Source organism: Caloenas nicobarica, chromosome 1 (genome assembly GCF_036013445.1).
Source record: "Caloenas nicobarica isolate bCalNic1 chromosome 1, bCalNic1.hap1, whole genome shotgun sequence".
Lineage (NCBI taxonomy): Eukaryota > Metazoa > Chordata > Aves > Columbiformes > Columbidae > Caloenas > Caloenas nicobarica.
Genome location: NC_088245.1, coordinates 75,428,039 through 75,454,378, shown reverse-complemented (window position 1 = coordinate 75,454,378; position 26,340 = coordinate 75,428,039). Strand labels below are relative to the sequence as shown.

General features: G+C 39.7%; 1 protein-coding gene across 4 annotated transcripts in view; it reads right to left on the bottom strand.

Moving 5' to 3' along the window:
• Positions 1-26,340, bottom strand: part of PHF21B (PHD finger protein 21B) — a 163,074-nt gene that overhangs the window by 27,045 nt on the left and 109,689 nt on the right. For all 4 annotated transcript variants that reach the window (XM_065655035.1, XM_065655052.1, XM_065655044.1 and 1 more), the window contains one exon: positions 13,431-13,523. In XM_065655035.1, coding sequence (XP_065511107.1) covers positions 13,431-13,523 — 93 coding nt within the window. The remainder of the gene's footprint in view (positions 1-13,430; positions 13,524-26,340) is intronic.

Sequence of the window (26,340 nt, the reverse complement as noted above, 5' to 3'; positions counted from 1 at the left end):
ACATGGGAAACAGCTGCCTATGTCACCGCTCTGGAGTCTGCGGGAGCCCTTCCAATGATGCTGGCTTCAATCTTGAGCCTAAGTAAGCAATTTAGTGAAAACGCAGGGAGGATTTACTGATGTGCAGAAAATCATCTCTCAAGGCTGGCCATCATCCTCTGTCGCATCAAGGAGGAGCCGTACCCATTCCTGTCCTCAGCAAATATTAAGCGTAGCAACACACGTATTGCGAGCTCTTCATGTTTTGGTAACTTGGCCCTCAATTGCTAATAGGATCTCAACACTTTGGAGAAGTGCAAATGTGTATTAGAGGCACCGTCCTGCTTGGGAGTGTCTAAATTGTCAGTCATGAAGGTATGTGGAAAGTGAAAGAGGAAACAGAGCTGAAGAAGAGCAAAGAGAAGAGCTTGCCCAAGGTCCTGCAGCAGATTCGTGACAAAGCCAGGAAGCCTCTGTGGTCAGCTCACAACTTCAGGGGAACACTGAAAGGCCTGGCAGTCCCACCATGAAATGATGCAAAACTACACCAAGCTATGACTAATCATATTCAAGATATACTGACAGTAACAGAAGCAGTTTTTGCTCTTTTTCCTCTATCCAATCACCTATGTAATGACTATTTGATTTACGTAGTTATCAGACAAATACCCTAGCCAAGACGTTTAAGAGAGGAGTCTATAATTAACTTCTTATTTTCATAAGAAGTGCACAGAGGATTGGTTTAAACCCATCTTGGTCCATGCACTCTGCAAAACTAAGGCTTATAACATAAACAACAGCTCAGTGCAACAGGAGATGTGATACTCAAAGCAACTTGTTCATGTCTGTATCAGAGTCAGTTATACAAGCAGATCTTGTAATATCTACTTTTATATTTTCATAATAATATCCTTTCTTTCCCATGTTGTATTTTATATAAGTCTCTCACACATAAGACTTTAACAAATTGCTCATGTGCTCAGAGATACATTCACAGAAATAGTATCATTATTCAGAAAATAAAGTCTGAGCAGCTTGGCAAAATACAGTTAAAATGTATTACCATGGCTAAAAAATCCAAATTTAATCCTTAGCTGTTCAGCTAACATATAAATTTTACCTTAAAAGAAAATAATTTTATTGGAAATTAATATAACATCTGTTACCAATAGAAATATTGCAAATACACAAACAGATAAGTACATATATACAGACAAAGAAAAAGAATAAGGAGCACTTCAGATCAAAGATTCAATAGAACAGTCACTGAGATCTTTAGAAAAAAATCAAGACTGACAAAAAATCAGCTCAGGAGTTTTTTTAGCCAAAACCTGTCATGTAGTCTACCAAGATCTACTGTATCTGTCACTCTAAATTGCATTTTTATATTTAATCAAAAGTCTAATTAAAACTAAATGCCTATATATACTCCAGCTATATAATTTTCTTTTCTACGCTATTACATCTATATATTGATTGTCAAACATAATACCTCAATGAATCCTACGCACACCCTTAATACACGTTCTGCAAGTTATGCATGAATGTGCATTACTTCGCTATAAAATATGCTGTTCCTACACAAACAATTAAACAGACTTAATTTTCCAAAGTAACACATTCTCTATAAAGCACTGTATACTGAAATAGCAGCTACAATTTACCTAACTGGTACAGCACAAGAACGTATGTCAGGAGTTTTCTGCCACCGTGTGATACAAAGGAGGTATAGCCGTCTTCATAGCATAAGCCTCTGTAAATTCCCTGGCAAGTTCAGCTAACGTTGTGAGAGCACATTTATTTGCAATTATAGAATAATACAAGGGGTTGACTACAGAAGTTGTTCCAGGTTCTCCTGAGTTAAATCTAAAATAAGTTACAGTTAAAATAATGTTTATTTCCACAGCCTGCAGGCACAAATCCAAACCAGAAAGCAAGCACAGGAGCCCCTTGCGCTCTAACACCTATGAACCCTCCACCCTTGAATATAAACGCTAAGCATAAGCACTTAATAAACAGCTAAGTGAGAGGCCTTTAGCAGAGTTTCATATTAAACACCAAAGTGCTTACAGTAATCTGTAGAATAAACGGTGTCAGTTGGGAAGAAAAAAGTGAAGGAAAGAGCTAGTGTAAATTCCTTTTCCTCACGGCAAAACTGTAGCTTAACTTTGGGAGATGAAAGGAGGACAGTGGCACCAGCAGAAGTTTGGAAGTCGACAGCCACTGAAGAAGAACTGGAGAAAAAGTAGGGCAGGGCACGGACCGCATTTCACATGCAAGATATCAAAAAGACGTTTTCTACCGAAAGTAGCACAGGTTGGATGGCACCGGTCCCCGCTACAAGAGGCACAGAAATAAAAGGCACAAAAGTTTAGCAAAGGAGAAGAAAGAAGAAAGAATAACAGACAGCATGTATGTTACCAAGCAAAAGCTGCAACTGCTGGCGAGCGCTGTAAATAAAAAATCTCCCGTAGCTCAACCCTCCTCTCCCCAAATATCTTTCATTTAACTTCTGACAGCTGTCAAAACAGAATGTGATACTACCAGGGCTCTAAATGCAGGAGAAGAGAGAGCTTCTTCTTGAATATAATGATTTCGCAAACCTGTGTTGTTCTTGAGTTTCCTCAATACCCACAATAACAGAAACATCTGATTTTAGGCAGCAATATTCAGACAAACCTGGTACTTCTTAAATAGCCTGTAGGTGAGCACACTGTTCAAGAAGATATTCCCAGACCTGAGAATTCACTAGGTGGGGGCTGTCTGCTTTTCAGACAGTGAAATAACAGGGAGCCTGATCCTGTGAGACGTGTAGAGTGCTCTTTTGTTCCGCAGCCTCTAATTTCACATATTTTAAAGAGTTTCAGATCAAGAGGGAATCAGCTCCTGAGACTAATGACTTCTTGTATATCCCATATCATTAAACTCCACCCAGATGCCCCCACAGGAAGCCCAAAGGCTTCCATTACACCAAAACATCATTCCAGCTCTCAAGAGCACAGATTGTTGAATACTGCAGAGGTGAACGAACTGCTGAGTGGCAGAGGTGGGAGAGCCTGATGTGTGTCACCATTAACAAAGGCAACTGTGATCATGGGCAATCTATTACCTGAGCTACATCCCATCAGGTGAGTCACTCCCATGCTGTGGTAAAGAAAAAGAACGCAAAAAAAGGGAAACCCTTACAAAACAAGCCCTCAAGATCCAACTCAAACAAGTATGGGGGAAAAGGAGGAGAAGGGAAGGAAAGCACAGGATTCCTCCCATCTCTGTGGGCAATCCTATGTAGTCCTAAAGGACAGGATTTAATTAGAACAGTTATCTCTGTGCAGATCTCCAGGTGCTATGAGAATTGTTAAGGGCAATTCTGGTAAATGTGTTCTCCTTACAGTCTAGCAAAGAAAGGAAGTTAACAAGTGCACTACAATTACAAAACCAAAAGGGATCATCATGATCCTCCAGCTCACAGACTGGCCACATAATTTCTCCCAGAAACTGAAGACTGATTTAAAAAGAAAATACTAAAGACTTCTTAACAATGAATTCATCACGAGCCCCAATAAACTGTTATAATATTTTATTATGCTCATGACTGGCATTTTATTGCAAGGCTGAATTTGCCAAACTTCAGCTTCCAGTCTCTGGAACTTGTTATAGCTTTGTCAGCAATTCTGAAGAGTCCTCCCCCTCCCCAATATCAGATATCAGCTGGATCATGCTCAGCATCAATCAGCCCTTCATACTGGCAGGGCCGATCTGCATAAGAGTAAATTTTTCAGTTCAACGAAATATCACATTGCCTTTGAGAGAAAGACCATTATTCACACTTTATTTTCACTTCACCCTTGTACTCTGAGCTTAAAAACAAAAACTCAGAATGGATTTGGCACAATTCATATGTCACAGAGGCAAAGTGCTGGGAGCAGCAGACAGAGCTTTCATTCTTGAAAAGCTTTAGCGGATCACACAGAAAACATTAGCAATGGCTGATAAAATGAGTGCAATATGGGGTAATTATATCCTTCACCAGAATGAACAGATGCACACTGACTGCAGTAAAGCTGTGTCTATTTATGCCATCTGAGGACCGACTCTCTCCCTCTTCTTTTTTTAATCAATAAAAATTAGGCAAAGGAAAAGGTTCTGCGTAACTTTACAGCAACACCACACTCCAAAACCCAGGTTGCCCAACTGACCTGAATACAAGTGTTTCCAGCTTTCTTGATGTTTGGTTCCTCTCCTGATAAGCTCCTATAATCTTCAGCTTGGTCTGAGACCACAGTCAAAACAAACAGTTTATTTTCTTGCCACACAGGGAAGATTTAGAAACACATGTGACTATGGATCCACATACACTTTTCTTCCTTCCCTTTGATGGGGCCACACAAAAAGGAAGTTACTCATCAGTTTGTATCATGAGGAAACCACGACCAAGATGAGCCAGTTCAGTGAATCCTATGTCCACATAGAACGTAAGCCTCCCTTTAGCATCTGCCTGGAATATTAGCCTGGGGAACCACAGAAGAATGGTATGAAATGCAGGGCAAAACCCAAACAAGTTCTCCAGTCCACATCTCCAATCCCTGCTGCTCTGGACAGTGAGGACCAAAGAAGAAATCTTAATCTGTCTGAAACCAACAGTAAATTTGAATAGACTTCAGCAAGGCCAGAACTGCACCTAGCACCTGGAAACAAACCCTAGTGTCTCATTTTACATGCCATACAACCCAAGAATCACTCTGTGGTATTCTCACATGTATGCAAATTATGTGCACCGTATCAGACATTTTCCACTGGACCGTGTACTTACTGTGCTTTGGTATTTCAATTTGTTAGACGTGGATAGCCAACTTTAGCATAAAGGTGACACACACATAGTATAATCCCTGTGCAATTTTTTTAAGAAGACAAAACTATTTAATTTAGTTTTTCTTCTCCTTCAGCTTTGCTTCATACTACAGAAATGGAAGTTTTGCTGAGAGGGATGTTTGTGTGGGAATCCAGCAGCTCTGCTTTTTGTGGATGTTGGCAGAAGACAGTCAGGTGGGAGTTCTTTATTAAAAATGCTAACACTGTTTTGAACACAAAATTGTATTTTCACAGAACTTGACTGACTTTTGCTCACAAAATGTACATTTTTCTCCTCAGCTATGCTGTCTGTATTTTCTGGTTTGGCATTGCTGCTATTGAGTTGATGATTCATTAAGTGGCTCTTTTCCATTTGCAAAGGGGAAAACTACCATCAAACCAGCAAATTAAAATCAATATTATTCCAAAAAATAGCAAGTAGAGGTTGAAGTTGACAAGGATTTCTGGGTTTTTTTTTCCTTCTGCACAATGATTCTGTCCTTGAATATGTAGTTATCTATGTGCCTCTGAGGAAAGAATTTAATCCTTATTGTTTAGGATTACAATAGAAATATAAAAGCTAGACTGTGATTATACGCACCAGTCAATAACTTACTTCCATTTCTGCTCTTTTCAGCATTACAAGTCAGCTTGCTTCTCTCGCAGACACTCATCTATGATTAACTTATTTCAATATAAAGTGTCCACGAAGCCTTTAGGCACAAACAACTGAACATCTGTCTGCTTTCCTCCTGTCCATATACTTTCATAGGCAAGTTCTGGACTACACCATGCAGCTGGGCATTCACTGGGCTCAACCTCTGATGTCACTTTAAAGACGATGGATGTCACTGCTTTGTACCGTCCATCACTTCAAGAGCTTTTCCTGCTTCTAGACAACAATAAAAGCACGTTATAATGATTTGAGTGGCCTTAACTTATTTGCTAGCCATAATCAAAAAACTTGAGAGACAAAATAATAATAACAACAATGATAAAAATCATTCCCATCTGCTGACAGACTGAGCAAGATGGAAACACACAAGCTCAGACAATCAGATGAAAATGAAGGTTTTAGGGACAGGAAACAGTGCAGAGAATTCCTCCAAACTTCTGTCGAGGTACTGCAGAGAAAACCTTCTTATTTGCCTGTTTGAGCCAGAGGCCTACAGCAAGCTTATACAACTGGCATGGATACGCAGAGACACAACAGAGTCCAGACACAAGCCAGACATGAATCTGAAGCATAGCTGCAAATGGCATCAGTGGAGAAGGGGCACATTTCTTCTCATCTTCCTGATGATGCATTCAACGTGGAGAAACACAAGAGTTTTCACCTGGGGAAAAGGTACCATGTCAGCTGTTAAAATGGCTTGAATCTTTCCTGGAGGCTGTATGGATACCTTAGGCTCTTACTTGCAGACTATCATGGAAATCAGTCTTTCCAGGTCCTTTTCAAAATGTCCAAGAGACTGATCAGATCTGAAAGACCTGAGCACCAGTAACGGCCAGTTCTGCTTCTCCTTCCGCACCAGCCTGGATTGGTTCTCTCATTAAGGACAACTGACTCTGAAACTCAGAAAGGCAGAGGTAACAGCGGGAGGTACTATGGAAAATTTGGACCTGGGTGTAGTTCCCCTTGAAATGCCTTGAAAAGCATTCATCTTTGCCCATACTGTAGAAGACTGGATTTCTCATCAGTGCCCATCTCTGTCACACCACCATCCACAAGGAACAGTTCTTATTGCACCACCTTAGTCATACCTTCATCTGTCTTGGCTACACTACAGCAGTGTAAAATACCTACCGTGGAGCACTCCACAGGCCCCAACAAACTCATGCCTCTCTCAGCAACGCAGGCTACCTATCAAACCTACCCACTAGTGCATAACTGAGATTTCTACAGACTTTTCAATAAAGTACTGTGTTTTCATCCCAATTTTCAAAGCTCTCCCTTTAAAGACTCAGTATGAAATGCCAAGGTGGCCACGTGTCTCTGGTGCAGCAAGTGTCTACAGCAAGGCTGATGCTCATATAGACGGGCATCTCAACCTTCTTCTCTACAAATTAAGGGCACAAACATAACCACTTTCTACAATAAACATTTTCTATGTTATGCTCCTCTGGCAGAAATATAGAGTGGCATACAGTTAACAGCAGCACGCCTATTAAAAATAAGCAAACTGCTAAAAAAGATCCCTAACCAGAACTCTCAGCTGAACATGCTGCTTCCCAAAGGGAAGGATGAGAGAAGAAATAGCTTACAGCAGCTGTTAATCTTTGTGCTTAACACATTACTGGAAGGTGCTCCAAATACAGTGACAAGCACAGTATAAAAGCTTATGTAGAATAAAACAGATTAACAACTGTATTTATTAAAGACTACATTTTCAGCCAGGTCTCTGCAAAGCTTTCTTTGGAAAAGCAATTTTGTTCCTGTTTTCTGCATGCATACAGTCAATGAATATTAAATACTGTTGCAAAACCCTTAGCTTGGTCATATACCACACTGATTAACTTACCTTGAATTAGATTATCTCTCTTCTCTTCCACTAGCATTCCAACATATCCCCCTGGAAGTGCTGAGGGTTACATACCAGAAAGGTACGCGACATCCCTTAGAGGATCATAGTCCTTTTCTCTTCTGATATTGTAATAACAACTTTACCCAATTCAATGATTCCATACTCAAACAAACAATGAAGTGCTCTTGTCTGTCCGCTGCACAATTCTGTATAATTTTTCATACAAACATGCGTATCTGCTAGCCACTTTTCCAGTTTATCAAAAGGCTAGCTTGCATTTAGTAATATTTTTTCATTTTCTAATGGCTATGCACAGTCTTAACACCTTACACATATTTTTTGTTGTTGTTGTTAGACTTCCATGATGCAAACAGAGAGAAGCTTTGCCACAGACCAATCTGTTAACACATTTCTTCTACAGTACACAGTGGCATCACACAGCTTGGGTTCTGTCTATAGGAGTCATTTTCTTTTCAAGAAATCTTCCTGAAGCCCTGTCACCAGGGGAAGCCAGGAGTAGTGGTTGGTTTTGGTACACACATAAAGAGAAGCAGCAGCTATCGGTGGAAATGTGACTATGACAAGAAATTTTTAAAATGAGGACGTGCATTTAAGTTTTGGGAACATCTTGAGACCACAGTCTCTGGCTGGGTTCACAAGGTATCCAGTGATGACCAAACACACGGTAACAAAACAGTCCCTATCCCAAAGCAGCCCAGTTACCAAATTCAGACCTTACTGAATTACGAATATTAAAATCACTCCAGAAGATAAAAAATAAGCAGCACTTGACAGCAGAACTGATAGAGTCAACTGAAAAACATACATGTTTCATCTAAAGCAGATGTGTGTACCTGTTTCTTCTCTCCGCTAACCTGGGTGATAGTTCCACCATAGGTGTCTGCTACACAACTCTCTGCTCTACTCTAATCAGGAGCGTCATGAGCAAAGCCATCTTAAGCCCTGCCTTCAACCAGGACTGGAAAAATAGGTCAGGGAAACAGCATTATAATCTGATTTAACTGCTATTCAAATCATCACAGTCTCTCCATTAATTTGAACAAGAATTGGATTGCACCCAAAGTACTGACAAAAAAAATCAGAGGTTTATTTTAATATCTTCATTTCATTTAAAATCTTCCATTTGAAGAACAGAAAATAAGATTTCCCATGTGCCTTCAGGTGTCTACAGTGAGACTTAAATTTTAATGCAAACCAGTTAAAAATAGACAGACTGCAGCCCCGATCTGACATAAGGCTACCCATTCCTCGCATTTGATGGGTCCCATAAAGCAGAGGAACAGCTCAAGAATGTTTGAGCAGAGGACCTCCAGCATTTGCTTCTCAGAATGGAGAGGACAGTCTGCAGTTTCAAAACATCTCACTCAGCTGGAAACCTCAAAGGCCAAAGTAAGAAGAGAAAGACTACCTGGAATTAACTTCCTAAACATCACAGCTCGTAGCAGAAGTTTTATGTATTTGATGAAAGCAAAAATAAGTTCATATTCTGTAAAAAAAAAAAAAAAAAAAGAAAAAAAAAGAAAAATACATATTTAAAAAAAAAAAAAAAAAGATCTGCCAGAGAGGCTTGTTTTGGCAAATAATGAATGCCTCAAGAAATATTGTTTGTATTGTGCAATGAACTTGTAATTAATGTTTGTTTGCTCACCATTTAATAGCAGTTCAGCAATAAGTGATGGAATTTTGCTGCCATTTGTGAATGCGCAGATTTGGAAACTTCATTCCCCATATGGAAGAGCTCCCAGGGGGTCATATCATAAGCCCATTCAAATGAACAAAACAAACGACAAGTATCTGTAGAAATGTGGAAAATGGGAAAGCTGTATGTATTATTTTACATAAGTATTGTTAAGTGCCTCAGTTTACTTGTGTGGTGTTTTCCTGCCTGACTGCATAGAGCTAAATCAAAACAGCCTGTCCAGATAAGGATAAATGAAAGCATTAAAAATATAAAACTCCTTCAGATGTAACGTGGGGCCCTTAAATGGAGAAGTCCTCGGTTTCTTTCCAGCAGCCTGGCAATGTTTATGCCTCTCATGCCTGTATCTAAATGTAAAGGGAGTCTGAAGTCCCAAAGAGATGACAAGACTGGCCAAAAGACGACGTCAGGCAGCAATCATGCTGTCAAGAATGCAGACACTCAGCTGGATTAATCACACTCCTCTACATGCACCTGGAACAGCAGTGCCATCTGCCTGGCTAAGGGTGAAGCCACTTCCAGAGGGCAACTCAAGACAAGTAGGCTCCTAACACGGCAGGGATCCCAAAAGAGATCCGTCCGGGCCTTCCACCCCTTCATAGACAAGAAGAGAAGCAGCAGCACATACAGACATGATTAAGCCACCTTAGGCCTTAGGTGACTGCCACTGTGCCTGCCACTGTACTGGCACAACCCCGGGTGTCAATACAGGCTGGGGGATGAAGGGATTGAGAACAGCCCTGCAGAGAAGGACTTGGGGTACTGGTAGATGAAAGACTGGACACGAGCTGGCAATGTGTGCTTGCAGCTCAGAAGGTCAATTGTATCTTGGGCTGCATCAAAAGGAGCGAGGGAGGTGATTCTGCCCCTCTGCTCTGCTCTGGTGGGACCCCACCTGGAGTCCTGTGTCCAGCTCTGGAGCCCTCAGCACAGGAAGACATGGACCTGTTGGAGAGGGGCCAGAGGAGGCCACAAAAATGGTCAGAGAGTTGGAACAGCTCTGCTGTGAGGACAGGCTGAGAGAGTTGGGGCTGTTCAGCCTGGAGAAGAGAAGGCTCCGGGCAGACCTTATTGTGGCCTTTCAGTACTTAAAAGGGGCCTGTAAGATGGACAGGGACAGACTTTTTAGAAGGATGTGTTACAACAGGACAAGGGGTAATGGTTTAAAACTTGAAGAGAGGAGATTCAAGTTAGACATGAGAATTTTTTTTACAATGAGGTTAATAAAATACTGGCACAGATTGCCCAGAGAGGTGATAGGTGCCCCATCCCTGGAGACATTCCAGGCCAGGCTGGACGGGGCTCTGAGCAACCTGATCTAGTTGAAGATGTCCCTGCTCATGGCAGGGGGTTGGACTAGATGCCCTTTGAAGGTCCCTTCCAACCCAAACTATTCACTGACTCTATGAAACTACACCTAAACTCAGCTGCTTGAGTAAATAGGCAGGCATGCAGCTGGGCTTATTGAAGCCTTTGCTGCTATGGTTTCATTGCTACTAGGGCTCTACACGATTCGCTGTTAAAGCTGGACTTTACATAGAAGGAGGTTGGGGAAGGTGCAATATCTTACAGAACAAGCTTCAACTATAGCTAATGTGCATGAGTTTGGACACTTTACTGCTTTAATTATTTGTACAAAATACTATGAACTTCCTAGTAGAGGAGTGATGAATATTGTTTTGTTTTGAAAAAGCTGTCTCTTTCATTTGCTGCTATGTGGGCACCAAGAGTAAAGGTTTTAGCAGATGCCAAACTCAGTGGGACCCTGCTTGTTAGTGTGCTTGTGAGACAGCGGCAAAGCTGCCTCTTGGAAAGTGAGTCCTAGAACCATAGGATTGTGCCACTAGTTCAGAGCAAGGTACAGGAGCCATGCACGTCACCCAGGAGGGACAAAAGGAGGTTAGTAGCCCGTCTGCTCTGTAACTAAGTCTGATGCATAATAGCTGAGAGTACACGGACTGTGATAGGATTTAATTCTGCACATTTTCCAGCCCCTCCTGGAAGATACTATACATCCCTTAATTTCCAAAATAATGTCTGATTTGGCACTTGTTTTCTCAGAGCTATGAGGGAGAAGAGGGAAGAGATGTTCTTTAGCATAATACCTTCATGGTATTACATGGCCTTGCTTCCTGGCATTTTTATATTTCCTTATGAAGTTTTCAGTTCTCCTGGACCATAGATTCCTATCAATCCTCAATATTTGCCAGAGATGACTATGCACTCACCTACAGTTATGTCAAGGGAGAGCTTTCACAGTGATATGGTGCTGCAGCTTACTTACAGATCACCTGTATCTAGCCATAGCTGAGGAATCACTGCTTTACATCACTCTGATTTATGGCTATATTAAACGTGTTTTGAAGGCATTTGACTATTTAGTTGGAAGCCAAAGTTTGCACTTGTAGATGAAAACCTGACCTCTCTTAAGACATCAAGCAGAAAGATTTGATGGGTGGAGGACGTTCCCCACTATGAAACAAGATGGAAATTTTAAAGTTCTCCATAAGCTTTGAGTGGCAGAGGAACATATAGACCATGATGAACTGCAAAAGAAGACACAGCCTGTAAAAGGAGCAGGCTGTTGTTGAAGGAGAATGTATTGGCCTCTGAAAAGTCAGAAAAACCTCAGAACATAAGATGTACTTCTGATAATGTGGTCCTACATATTACTGCCTACTTAATTTTTAGTTTTGGCAGAAATGAGATTGCTACGTAGTTACTTCCCATGCTATCTACATGAAATAGAAAATTTAGTCAACTATGGCTCAGGGCTGCTGAGGAAGGGTTGGTGTTTCATTAGTATTAAGTACAATTGCAAAACCAGGTCTGAAATTGAAGGCTGTGCTAGGAAAGGAGTGAAACAAAGTGAAATACAAACAAAAATACTAGAATCATAGAATCATACAACAGTTTGGGTTGGAAGGGACCTTTAAAGCTCATCTAGTCCAACCTCCTTCAACAAGCAGTGACATCTTCAACTACATCAGGTTGCTCAGAGCCCCATCCAGCCTGGCCTTGAATGTCTCCAGGGATGGGGCATGTACGACGTCTCTGGGCAAGCTGTGCCAGTGTTTTATTAATACCACTCTCGTTGTAAAAAAGATTCCTTTCTCGTGTCTAACCTGAATCTCTTTTTGCCATAAGCTAAACTTCAAGACAGAAAGGACATGTATTCTTTTCAAAGAGTTGAGGAAATCGGCTTCCTCCACTTTTTCCAATTCTTCAAAATTGAATCTAACACTGAACAAAAATTTTTCGACTTAATAAAAGTATTGAACATTGTTGCTTCTCTAAATGCAGCATTTGCTATGCCATCATCATTGCTGAAACATAACCTTAACGATAATTTAAGCCCCTGTTACAGGTCTTTCAGCTGCTCTTGAACCTCATCTATTTTCAGGAGCAATCTACTCATCTTTGACGCCCCAAAATGGCAGAAATCAATGTGTTATTATGCTGTAAGAATAACTGAAAAGGAAAGTCTTGAACTTGATAAGAAAACTGTAACCTTCCTTTATGTTCACAACTTTGTCTTCCACAAAATGTAATTTAAAGACAGAATTTAAGAACTCTATCTTGGAAATATTCCTTCCTCCAGGCAGATTTAGCTCACAGATCTTCCACTAGATTCTGCCACTAAGAAAATATTAGGAAAAAAATAAAAGAACAATAGGAATGCCCAGCATTGACTTCAATACTACACAGGGAGAAATATATTTATACTTAATAATAATGAGTGTGAAAAGCAAACCATAGAACTACAGCAAAACACTTGCTGAAAACTATATCCAAAATTTTGAGAAAGCAGGTTGAAACTGGGAATAAAGTGGGGTTAGGGAAACAGTAATGGATATTCAGAAAAGAAAACACAGTTTGACAGGATTTTAAAAATCTGTGAGTGTAACTCTCCTTTCACTTCTACCCAGCCAATCCTGCTTCATTCTGGCACCTGGGTTAGTTGGGCCAAAACTTTATACATGGGGTAGACAAGGGATAAGGCAAGTAAGCTAGTAAAATAATGTGTGAGGCTAAATCTTTAACAGAAAGGTTAATACTTCCACACTTTTTTCCTAATTAAAGAATTGCAGATTTTCACTTCTGTGATTTGTGATTCATCTTATAAAACATAAATTTACAGTGTGCCATATGTGCTTTGTTCTTTCACAATGAATCTACAAGATTTTTTATAGCTTTTCATTGTACTAACAGTATGCTCCCAGAAGAAAATTGATTTATCTTATTTTCACGAACTGGAGAAAACCACAACTCTGCTGTTCGACTCAGTGAAGATGAGTCTTCATCCAGCAAAATGAATTCAGCAAACCCCCACCCCGCTTTGGAACCGTGTTTTGTACCTGAGGTAGCACTGCTGGTCCTTGTCCTGCCAACCTCTGCAAGGAGCTGACCTGAGGAACCTTAATGGGCACTGCAGTGATAGTTCCCAAAGTCTGTTGGAAGAAAAACAGTTGAACACAGCTTAAAACACTTGCACAGCTTCCCCAGATAGGATCTGCCCAACCCAGTGGTTCCCGTCCAGCTCTGTTTGTCTCTTCCCGACTCATGATGGAAGGGCTTAAAACACCAGTCCATTGAAGCTCTCTTGCTAAAGAGCCAGAGACTCTTCCTTCTCTCTAACCTTCTGAACAAAGCACTGTGAACTAAAGCCTACTGTCTCCTTAATGCGTTTGGTAATTCTGAGTGCAAAGGATACATCTCATTGTTGTGAAGATTTTTTGGTACACAAAGGAAATACAAGTGTGCTGCCATGGCTTGAAGGCTCTCCAGGCACCAGCTTGTTTTCAAGAGAGACCTGAAGAAAGGTGAAATGCACCACAGTGAAACTTCAAAACGTGCATTGGTAAGATGATGCATTTCATGGTAGCCAGGGTCACAAGAGAAGTCCACTGTGTCTTAGTAAATAGTAAATACTGAATTATTAAAAGCGAAAGCTACCTATAAATCTGCTACAGCACACTGTAACATAACATTCAGCTGAGACAACATCCATTTGGGCCAACACAGCAGCTATTACTACCAACGTTTATTTTGCCTCCTCATCCTTCTCTTAGTTGTACAACAATTTTATTCAAAGCTTATTTAATATATTTGAGGTAGCTCCTTGTATGAGCAAATATATTGCTGTATTCTACATAAATTTTACTTCATAGACGGAGGAATGATATGTGTTAACCCAGTATTATCTTCAACCATTATGAATACAGTTAGATACCAAGAGTAAGCTAAATATGTTTTTTGTAATAGAGAGTTAAGTACACACAAGTTTCCCCACCCCCCCAAAAAAAGGAGAAAAAAGAAAAATCTATGTCTGTTTAGCCCCAATCCTCTGCTGACTTTTCATCTATTTGTAGTGATACAGATATCTATAGATATACATTTATGAATTCTGTTATAGATGGTCTGAATAGCACCCCTTTTTCAAGCCTCACCCACAGAGGCTCCTAAAATACTGGAACTGAGAGGTTGCAAATAATTTGAACTTTATTTTCTCCATTAAAAAGGACAGATAGCTTATAAATTTAAGATTGGGCCGTAGGTCTAAAGAACATATTGCCAACTTTTTGCTTTCAACCTCCTTCATTCCTTCACCCCTGCTTACAGTTCATATTTTGGTTAACTGGCCCATATTCTCAGGGTAAGGTTTTATAACTTCTATCTAACGTTTCTTAATTGCTGCTGGGATGACATGGCAATCTAAGCAAGCAGATGACTCTCATTGTAACAGCAAGAGACACTTAGTCACTGATCACAAAAACTTATCAGGCTGCTAGAAATGGCTAAGGAAAGAAAAACAGATTCAGCTGAATTTCTCTAAATTTAACTCTCCTCAAAACAAAAGTGACAGATCACAGCCAGTAGGCTAAAATATGCTAATATTACACCAGTCTGGTAATGAAATTTGTCAATAGAAAGGAAACTATAAAGTAATCAGCTCAAGGAAAGCAAAACTGTGTTAGGTCCATGCCAATGCATTCTGCTCAAACCTCAACAACGGAATGGTAAAACAATCTATTTCATTCTAACAACAGTATTTGATAAGAATACCATGCATTATCATGCAGAATATTTTTAATTAACTTCTCCTACAGAGTTTATATTTTTAACTCTGCTACTCCACTTGGAGACATTCGGGGGTGTGATGTTATATATTCAGCAAAGATTCAAATTTGCATAAGATTTGCCTGAGTTAAACAACAAAGAGGACTGCACACTTATAAACACGCAAGACAATTTTTCCTGAGTGCTTGTGAATTATTGGTACCCTGGATTATCCATGGAAAAACATACTCCACTAATATACTGTCTTGAGCCAAGAGTGGAGATGGGAGGGGTAGGGCTGAGAAAGCAGCATTTCTGCCTAGGGATTCCAGAACAAGTTACACCTTCTTGCAGAAGTGAAGGAATTGGCAGCAGAGTGAGGAAGAGAAGTGGGTATTTCCACTGCAGTTATCCCTGTAGAGTGATGCATGGAATAAAACCAACTGGAATGACATTATATCTGAACGAATGACTTATTTGCCCCTTCTACCATATCACAGCCTCGCACACTGGGAAGACAATGTGATGAATTCCTGCAGTCTGGAGAAAAGGAGAACTTGAGCTGCCACCTTCTGCTATTGCCACTGATTAGACACATCACAACTTCCTGCTTTACATTAGCATGAACTAAAATTAAGTCAGGGCAGTTATTTTGCTTTTTAAGGCGAATACCCAAATTAACTTTCCAACCCACACTAGAGGAACTGAAAGTTTACCACAAGTATAATGTATATTTTCCCTCCATCCCAACACTGTTTGTAAATAGAATGAGATTTCTTTCACAATGCAGTTAAGTCTAAACTTTCCCTGGAAACATGAGGAGCATCACAACTTCTCCTGTGCTGTACATATACCCTCCATAAAAAGTTAAAACATGAAGTTTTTCCTTCTGGAAGGTCATGCTTAAAGTGTGGCTGCACCTCTCATAATTTTTATGTATGCTACCTCTGACCTTGAAAATACACATTCTGATATTCCTATTCCTACAGATGCAAGTGGATTTGTAAGGATTTTCAAACTGGCCAACAGAATATAACGTATTAAAATCCGATGTTCCGACACTGAGTGAAACTGAGAATTGACTATAAAGAATCAACTTACTCGGAAGATGAGATACAGTTATCAATTGGTAGGATGCACAAAAACTCCATGTCTGAATAACAAACCTCTTGCACTAGTTCAAATATCAATCGCAAGGAAAAAAACCCAACAAACTAACCCCTTCTAGGACAGAATGCCCCTGTTCTGTGAGTAAAGAGCTCACCTCAGCCTCTGGCTACATCGTTGGGCGAATTGCCTTTTATGTTTCAAAACACTGAGCCATGGATCCAAATGGATAGGAACAACAGAAGAAACAAGAAACCCCTAGAAACTACTCTGCACTGTTCTCTTAGCTCCAGTTGAAGACAAAGCCTGGATGTATTGTCTGTGGCCAGCAGAGAAATGAACTGTCACCTGCTCTCTCAAAAAATTAATCAGATTTATTTTCCTGAAGTTGGAGTTCTGCAGCGATCTCAAGAGGACAAAAACGAATTATGGCATTCTCAGGTTATGAAATTTTTAGTGACAAAGATGCAACCTCCTGTTTACAAATATTTTTATAGTAAGGATCTGTTATTTAATATTCAAGGAAACAATCTCAGTATAAAAATCATATGGCCAAGGGAAAAGTCTAAACTTTAATCTCACATTAATAATAGCACTACAGTATCTTCAGACAGAGAGATATGCAAGAATCTATTTTACTTTTCACTATTTACATTGTTTTGTTATTGCTTCCCAGCTTGAGCAATAAATAGTTCAAGCTGTTGTATCAGCAGAATTCAATGACAGAAACCTCTATACTTTTCCTGTAACACATTTCATCTGTTATCTTAGGGTATTTCACCTAGGTCAGTATTATCGTCTCTGTTTTAGTGATGAAAAAAATCGAGATTTAGGGGTAAAACAATGTTGTCAGGGCTAGACTCTTGTGCATGTGGAAATGTAAACCAGGCTTCTTCTTTCCAGTGTCTCATCCATGTGAGTGATTAACCTCATGTCATCTGTTGATGTAGAGTGCCATCCGAGTCATCTAATTTTTAGGTCAGATTTTAATGATCAGACCAGGATGTGTCCATGATGATGGGTGGAACAGGTGAAGTATAAAACGGGGAATCGCGGTTGTGGTCTGTGCAATGAAGGAGGTGCAGGTGCTAGAATGGATGGCTGGGTACATTTTCCAGTGCATTTCAGAGCACTGCTTTGTTCCAGTTTAAGTGGTAAATAACCGAGCAGATGAAACCACTTGCCTGGCAAACAAAAAGTAAACGTCCTTATCTGATGTTCTCAGCCAGGCAACGAGAACTGGACAAACACCCCATGGCTCAAGCTATAACAGGATAAATACTGCCCACACTCACCTTAAGACTTCAGTTCTAGCTGTGCCCTCAGCTCATGTCCACGGGCTGCGAGAGGCAAATAATCAAGATACCTCCCCTCTAAAAATGGAAATAAACTTTTTCTCCTCCTGTTAGTAGTGCCACCTGTTTTCACACACAAACTGCCCAGGCTTGCCACGGTAAGCCTGGTGCATCAAAGACTCGTCACTCACTAATTCCACACTATCATTTTTATCCATGTGGGGCCTTTTTTTAGTCTTTCCTTTTTTCCCGTTTGTCCAAAGAGCAAGCTGGTGCACACTCTTATAAACCTTTAATTAACAAGCTGAAAAGACATTTTTCTGGCAATGTCTGACCTTTAAGCACTTTGTATGAATTTATCGATACCAGCAGAAACAATAATTTAAAAGGTTATTTTATGAGTGCTGAATAGTTTATGGCAGCACTTTTGTCAAGATAAATGAGTTTCTTATTACTACATTTACAGCTCTAAGCATTTTAATAAAAAAGGTCCATAAAAGTCAAAGATAACTCCAAATCTCTCCTCTATCTAAGTCTATTTGGGCTTTCCTGGTGACCCCTTGAAACGCCTGCAATATGGTGAGAGCACTGAAATGTGCAGTGAGGAGGGAAAGTGAAGAGCAAAGTTTCAGTTCACCTCAGAACTGTTTTGATTTGATTGTATGCATTTGAGCCAGATTTACTGTCTTTACACTGAGAACTTTATTCAAATAAAAACAAATTTGTGAGCTGTATTTCCCACTAATTCACCGAACTTTACATCCAGCAGCACTTATCACCCCAGGCCAGCTTGTGGGAGCTCATGACCCCTTGCTAACTCCTGCCTCAAGCACCAGCCCCAGTCCTGGACTGGAACAGGAACCTCAGCCACTGCACCACCCATTGCAGGAGTTAATGGCTAATGAACGCATATGGCTGCAACACAAACCCCTTCCAAAGCCCTGTCTTCAGTGACCTATACAGAGCAGACAGATATCTGGCATGTCAGGGTCACCTTTTTTGCTTGAGCAATCCACAGATGCCCTCAGATAGGAACAGCAGCAGGACCCACTGTGTAGGTGACCTGCAATCTCAGCTCTTGGGTAAATGTCACCCGGTAGCATGCTCCGAAGGGTCGCATTTTGAATCGCAAAAACAGGGGAAGAGAAGCAAATGAAATAATCTTTTCAGCAGTCACTTTTCTCACTAAGAAAATCGCAACTATGAGAATTTAACAAAAGAAAACCAACCCAAAAGCCCCAGAACAGGAGGACACTGTTGCATTAAAAGACAACAAAAGCAGTTCCTCCCATGCAACCAGAAGAAAACAAAAAACTTGGAAGATATTGCCAAGAGCAGTTAAAAAAGAAAATCACTTCTTGCCTTCAGTTCTATTAATACCCAATAGCATTGCAACTATTTGCTATATTTTCTCCTCCTATGCTGCTTCTGCATTAAATCAGCACCATCCCTGGATGAAGGCTCTCAAAGAGATACTCAAAGAGCCTACTAAGGGACAGAAGTATGGGGACAGCAGCAAGCAGAAGACATAAAAAGTGAAACAAAGAAGTATGGTATGGACAGAGAGTAAGAATTCAAAAGATGAAGGCTAGCGATGGTTAAGGACAAAAGGATGCTGAGGTAAAAACAAGGATGAGATTTACATTGTCGATGATCAGACTAAGGGCCATACATTCTGTTTCCTACTGCCCATTATCTTACAGCTTCTTCAGTCAATGCCTGAGTTTTTAAATCCAGTATTTACACACATTTATGATTTCAGTAAACTTCTGCATTTCAACTCTGAATGAATACACACATATCTATATATACCTACAGATACATATCTGAGCTTTATTGGAAGATATTTACATTTTACTCTGTTTGAGTAAATACATTTGTCAGACCACTGCTATGTTTGCTTTGAATTACAAATTACTTCCCTCCCTCTCCGACCCCCTTGTCCCTGCATTGGGATGTACTAACAAAAGCTTAAAGACCTGTCCCTACAATTCACTATCGGTACAAACTCATTGTTGAGCTTGGGTACATGAGAAATTCAGGGTTAGACCACAAACATAAAACTGCTAGGGGACACAACTCTCCTCCCATTTCAGAATTACACCAGTACAGATAAAATCACTGAAGTCAATCACTGAAGAGAATCAGACTCAATGAGTAGGAGAAGGTTAAACAGCCACATCGTTTCATAAGCCTGTCACTACAGCATGCTACCAAAATAAATATTTAACTCAGGAACATATGGGTTTGTTATATCTTAGCAGAACAGTTCAATTATTTGAGTTCAACTGACACTGCATTGCTGTATTATTTGCAAACTGTTTTATACTGACATCAATACTGCAGCACAAATATTGTGTTCCTACAATGTATTATAGAAATACTAATCTTTTTCTTTTCAAAGTACATATGCATCTCTCTGAGATCTAGGTCTTCGTGTTGCAAGTAAGACACCTAAGCTATTAAAAAAATGTTTTTGTCTGTTATGTGTTCAATATTGGCAACAACAGTTTTACAGAATGGATTTTTAATGTGGTAGTGACAGGGGAACAGATTGCTATGGCAACAGCAAAGATGAAAATTCTTAACCTGAATGGATCGTCACTGAAGTAATTGCAGGTTTTTTTTACCCATTCTACATCCATTTTACAACTTGAATGCTGCATTCAACCTTGAGCTTGCTTTATATAAATGCCAAGCACTATATGCAACCTTCAAGTTCATTTGACTTAAAACTCGCTGCACCTTACCTCAATAATCCAGGATAGTTGCTGTCTTCTAGCTAACCTAAACATCTGAATGCTATGATTTTTTCCATACAGTCCACCAGTAAAAGCACTGTGCAGTCAAATATAACTTCGAGGCTCCTGCAAGATATGTGTGCATACATATTTTTTCTCTCCTTCTAGACTTTAACTTCAACAAAAATCTGTGGAAACCATTCTTCATTTTCAAAATACGGTGAAATCACTATGCACTGTATTTCTAATAATCTGGTGAAATTATGGCATGTTTCAGTTTCACACTCAGATTGTGTCCCAAAGAGACTGAGCTTCAGACACATATTTTGTGTAAACTAATTTAATTGGTATGTCATGGAAATGTAAAGATTCCTCTTCCAGCTTTTAAAAGTGTTTGGTTTTTACCCACTTCCTGTCTCTTTACTCAGAATCCATTGATCACGCTCTTGTATGCACATTTATTATTGTTATAAAGTAGACAATCAGAAACACAAGCCCTGTTGCTTTTTAAAAATACTGGTATTTTTGAAACCATCCTTTCTTTGAGCACTAGAAATACCATTTAAACCCAGCACCATCATGGCCAATTAACCGCAACTGAAACTATGCCAGACGCTTCTGCATTGAAACAGCCGACAACTGCTCCCACTGCCCCTCACAAGGCCCAGTACCAGGGCAGCAACAAGGAGCAGGAGACAAGGTACCACCTTAAATTCCAAACCTGCTCTGAAAACCATGATGTGACCAAACTCTTAATTGCTTCTGAGGTATTTGTACTCATCCCTTCCACCACTGCTCATTTGCAAGGAAACCCACAGAGTTATCAAAGCTCACGAGGGTATCAGAGGAGTATATGCAGAGATAAGGCAAACAATTTTCTGCTTTCACTGTGGCTCTTCGGTTTTTCAGAGCACCACCTAATTTATCTCTGCTTTTACCATGGCTCTCAGACTTTTCAGACCACTATCTCTACTTCTTGCCACTTGCACATTCCCATCAGGATAAACTCAAAAATACAAACTGAGTTTGAACACATTGTGGGCATATACTCTGGTAAAGGAAATCATGATGAATAAAGTTCATGAGTTTCCCTGGTTCAGAAATCCCACTGGTTACTTACACAAAAGGATGGACAGCTGTGCCAAATACCTGTTCTTAAACACAGCTTCCATCAAATTTTTTACTGGTTAGCATTTTTTTTTTTAAGGTACTGTTATCAAGGGAAACAGTCAGGATTTTCCCTCAGTCATTAGATCACACTATAAATTTCTGGAGGAAAAAAAAATAAAAGGCAGAAGAAGGAAGTTTGGCTCTGTGAATTAAATTAGCATGCGCATACCTTTTCTGCGATTTGAAGATTTATTCAGAAATCGTATTCAATTAATTAAGTCTCCACCTCCTGCACAAATTAGTATAGTCTCACTGAGTTGCAACAACACCTCTCGGTAGCTGTGATCACACCTATAGTCTCTTGCTCAGCTGATTCATAAAAGATTTTCTGTTGAACTACTAAACTGTTCCAGGTTGATCCTGTTTTTAATGACTAATGTCTTCAAATTACTTATTCCCTGTTCACAGGCTGCAGAAATATTTCTGAGTAAAGGGGGAAAACGTGTGCACAGCGTGACGCAGAAAGCGGATTCTAGCCTCTCTCTCAAGCAAGTTCAAGCATGAGTAAAAAACCTTCAGAGACCCAGCAGCTGCTAAAGTACTACTGCTTTACCCCAGTTGCAGGACATGGGGATTAGGGTGTGCAAAGAGATGGTGGGTGGAGGAAAAAATAAAGGAGGAAAAGATCATTCCTTAATGATTTAGGAATCCTCACATATCAGAATGGCTCATGCAGCCTAATAGGAGCTACTGAAAAATTAAGATCATTCCACTTCAGCACCCATAGGGCTCAGAGCTGCTTTTGCAGTTCTTGCTCTGAGTTTTTATTATGCATTCGTCAGCCACTCTGAATAACTGGAAAACATGAGGGGAGTGACAGCCTGAGACGATCTAATTGCTCTCTGCCACACAGTCCCTTTTGTCAGGCCCTGAGCTGAGCTAATTCAGCTTGCTAACCAGGATAAAGGAAGTTTTCTGCTAGTTGAGTTAGCTTAGGAAAGTATCCTACAAGCAAAAGAACAAAGGCAAGGGGAAAAGCAGTATTTCTTAGCTGGGGTGGGAGGGAGGGAAAGACAAAAGCCACAAAGGCAAGGGAACAGAAAAACGGAATGATGGTTCCAACTTTTTTTGAGAAAGTAAGCTATTAAATCAGCTCAGCTATAATAACTGGATGCTGTTACCCAAAGCAACTTCCTTGAGTATAGAACTTGGGGAAGGAACATAAAGACTTTGCCTGAATTCCATACAAAGTGTGTATAAACATGACCGATCTTAAAATTCTGCCATTAATATAAGCAGTTAGCAAGAAGGAAGCAGTAACTTTCCCAAGAAATGTTAATTTGAACGTGCAGAACATCCCATAATCTTGCTTTATTTATTTTTAGGCAGACTACTCGGCAATATTGAGCTACTTGCCCATCAACCAAACCCAGTGGGAATTACTGCTTTAGTACAGCATGGCTGAATTACCATTGCTCTTGAATTCTTAAGTTTGGTATTCCACAGTTCTAGGACTGCAAACGTGAAAAATCACTGTAGATATTGCTACATGGTGCCTTCTTCTAATTAGAAGAAAACAGTGAAATACAGCAGCACCTTATTTCATTTTGGAGGGTGATAAACTCAACAGTGTTCGCTTACAAATGTAATTGATTCTTTGATGATAAATAAAAAGGCTGATCTTTTATGTTGATTTGTTCAGACAGTAACAGGATTTGGCAAATTTATGCTTATATAAATAAATTCATAAATATATACATAAGATACATATATATATATACTGTATGTATGTGAATACACAAACACACACTTCAGAACACATAATAATACATTATACATAATATTTTTCCGGAGTTGTAAGTATACCGAAGTGAGCATCAGTGTTTCCTCACCATGACAGGGCCAGCAAATCTTAGAGATCAGAGTAGAAAATCTCTTCTTCCTGAGATGCCGAATTAACATTAGTGCTAGCAGAACGAGCCTTATAAATACCAAAGTCAGCAAAGGTTCCTCTCTTTCTGATAAAGCTGGATGCTGGGACATCTTGCAAGGTTCTAGCAGGCTGAGTTTCAGAAAAAGCACAATGTGCCTGTCCACCTTAGCTCCAGCTAAAGAGTTCAAAATCACCTTCTCACTCCGATAGCCCCTGCCCCTCCTCCTTTAGCTGCTGTCAGGCCTTAAAGACAGTCAAATCCTCATGTGCTTCAGACTTAACCATTAATATGCTCTGAACACCTAAAGGTTTGCTTCTCAGCAAGCCTGTCAACATCACCTATGAGGTGTCAACAACTCAATACCTAGAACTGAATCCACAAACGCATGACGGTATTGCACAGTACAATGCTCAGCTCTCAGGCGCTTTACTGCAAATCTCAATTAGGCATCCAGGTTTCCAAGTGTAGGGTATCCAAAGAGTATCATGGGGCACCTTGGGAAGAAATTGGCAAACCAGCACCCTAGGGCAGAAGATAGATGTCTAGATAGTCGTCTAGACAGATGTGTTCAATAGCAGTGTTATGTTGTGTTACTGACTCCAGGCCTTGGTACTTTGCTTTGAAAGAGGAGACCTGCTTCATTCTCACCAGGATTCACCTCCCTGAGCCCCCTCCTGGAGACTGCTCTGTGTTCAACCACTTTCGTTCAAAACACACTCCAAGAAAGCTGTCCTTTCATTTCTTCTTCCTTCCCATCTTTCCCTTCCACCAATTTCTCAGGAGTTCAATCACCTATTCCAGAGAAGGAAGATTTCAGTTCCTACACTCACACATGGGTCTGTAAGCCATTTATCAGAGCATACTTTGGAGAAAGACTCTTCTTTAAAGTTCTGCTAAATCAGTCAGTGAGAGAAGAAAGAACATGGCCTCATGACCCAGTGGTTAGAGAATGCTTGGAAGAAAAGATGACCGACAACTCCAATCAATGCTTTGGCCACCTTGTTGTTCAACCCTGTTAATACAATAGCAGCTCTTAAAGTGTCCCAGTGCAAACATTTTGGCACACAGGTAATATGACCAGTAGAAACAGAGGCATTCATGGATTTCACCTGGGTCCAGACTTGGTAGCTACCGAGCAGAGTTTGATGATCTAAGTTTTGAACTCTGGACAGCTAGGTGCACTTCAACACTAAAGTACTTCCAAAGATCTAGTCTAAATCTTTTTTGCAAGAAATAAAAGGCATGGCGAGAAAATAAATCCTACGTTTTCAGCTTGCAACTTTGCAAATTAGACAGTACAACAATAATGTCTTCATAAAGGCAGAACCATGAACCTTTAAGAGTCTTAACTCAGTTCAGTGAAGGTCTGCGCATGTATCTGTAAGGAGATCATTGCAGAGATGAGGACTTCAACCCAGTCATTCCCAAAGCTAAAAGGGGAAAAATTGTGTTCTGTTTTGGTTTGGTTTTAATTGGACAATAGTATCTTAAATCCAAAATAATTGCCAAGGTAATGCAAAGAGGGCTTTACTACTTGAATTTTCTATTAATTTTTAAAGAAAAATGTTGGTAAGGGGTGCTACTCATGTCTTCAGTTATGTTCTACCTGCACACACGAAAGTTGTGTATAGTCTACACCCTGACACTGTAAATTGAAAATCAAGAAAATTGGGATGAACAGGTCACAAAGATGTTTGTTTGGTTTTGTTTGTTTGTTTTAAATGAAAGGTTCCCTTTCAAAGAAAATATAATAATAATTAATGACATACTAAGCCTATTGTATTGTTACTAGGAAAATGGTTAGAGACATGCTAGGAATGTAAGCTTGTACGGTAACTGCTGGTAAGAGTCTAGCATCACTATATTTGACTTCAGTGGTGCTACTCCAAATACACATATTTGAAAATGGTCATATAATTTGTTGAGTAAATACTTCGTTATTAAGAAGAGTTATAAACTTAAACTTACTAAAGGACATCATGCATATCAAGACACAGGTTGATTCTGGTTCTATGAATAAATTTAATAATACATTAAATAAATTTAGACTTTACTTCTAAATTTAGAAACAATTTCTGGACTCATGCTAGAGGAACCAGAGTTTGATCTCATATTCCTCAAGACTTGAAAACAAAGTGTAAATACTTGGAGCCATCACAGTGGTGGTTCAGAGCCACCTACTCTGGCTTTAAAGCCCACATTAAGAACACAGATACAGCAGAAACCTGAAGCTTTTTATCTTCTCATACTTATTAGAGAGGCTGGGCTTTTCTTTTCCAGCAATACCAACAAATGCAGTGTCTAATTTCCTGCATAACAAGAAACATTAAAAAGTTATACAAGTCAACAGAATATAGATTACTTGCTTATATTTTGAAATGAAAAGTGCAAGGGGAATGAATATAGTAATGTTTCCCTTTGAAGAAAACATGTGAAGTCAGCAAATAAGGTGGTGGGATTTTATCAGAGAAAATGTTAATCAATTACCACACACAGTCTTCTAAAATCATACCCTGTAGTATCCCTGCCAAATTTCTACAATATTCTCATCACTACTATGCTAAAATAGCTGTCTTTTAAAAATATTTCAGTGCACTGATTCTTTAAAGACAAGTGCATATTACATTAAGTTGAACAAGGCTGACTTGTGTTTTTATTTTACACTCGTAAGGGTGGGAAACCTTTAAGGTGAGACCTTTAAATCACCATTACCACTTCAGCAAACTACAGGAAACACAATGCTACTTAAATCTTATCAAAGCTGTCATACACTTTCTGGTATTAGCTATTCAATCACTGTTAGTTCAGTGATCTTGTATGTGAAAATGAACTTATCTCCAATCCAGGCAGTCTCATTGCTTGATTCAGTGAGGGATGCAACAATCAAATTGTTTGTAATATCACAATCCATCACTATACGTGCAAATTTGATGACACATTCACTGAACTGGGTTCTTAATAAAATCAAACAGGAGAAAAAGGCTAAACAGAGGTCTATAATAAGGATCTTACTGAGGAAAA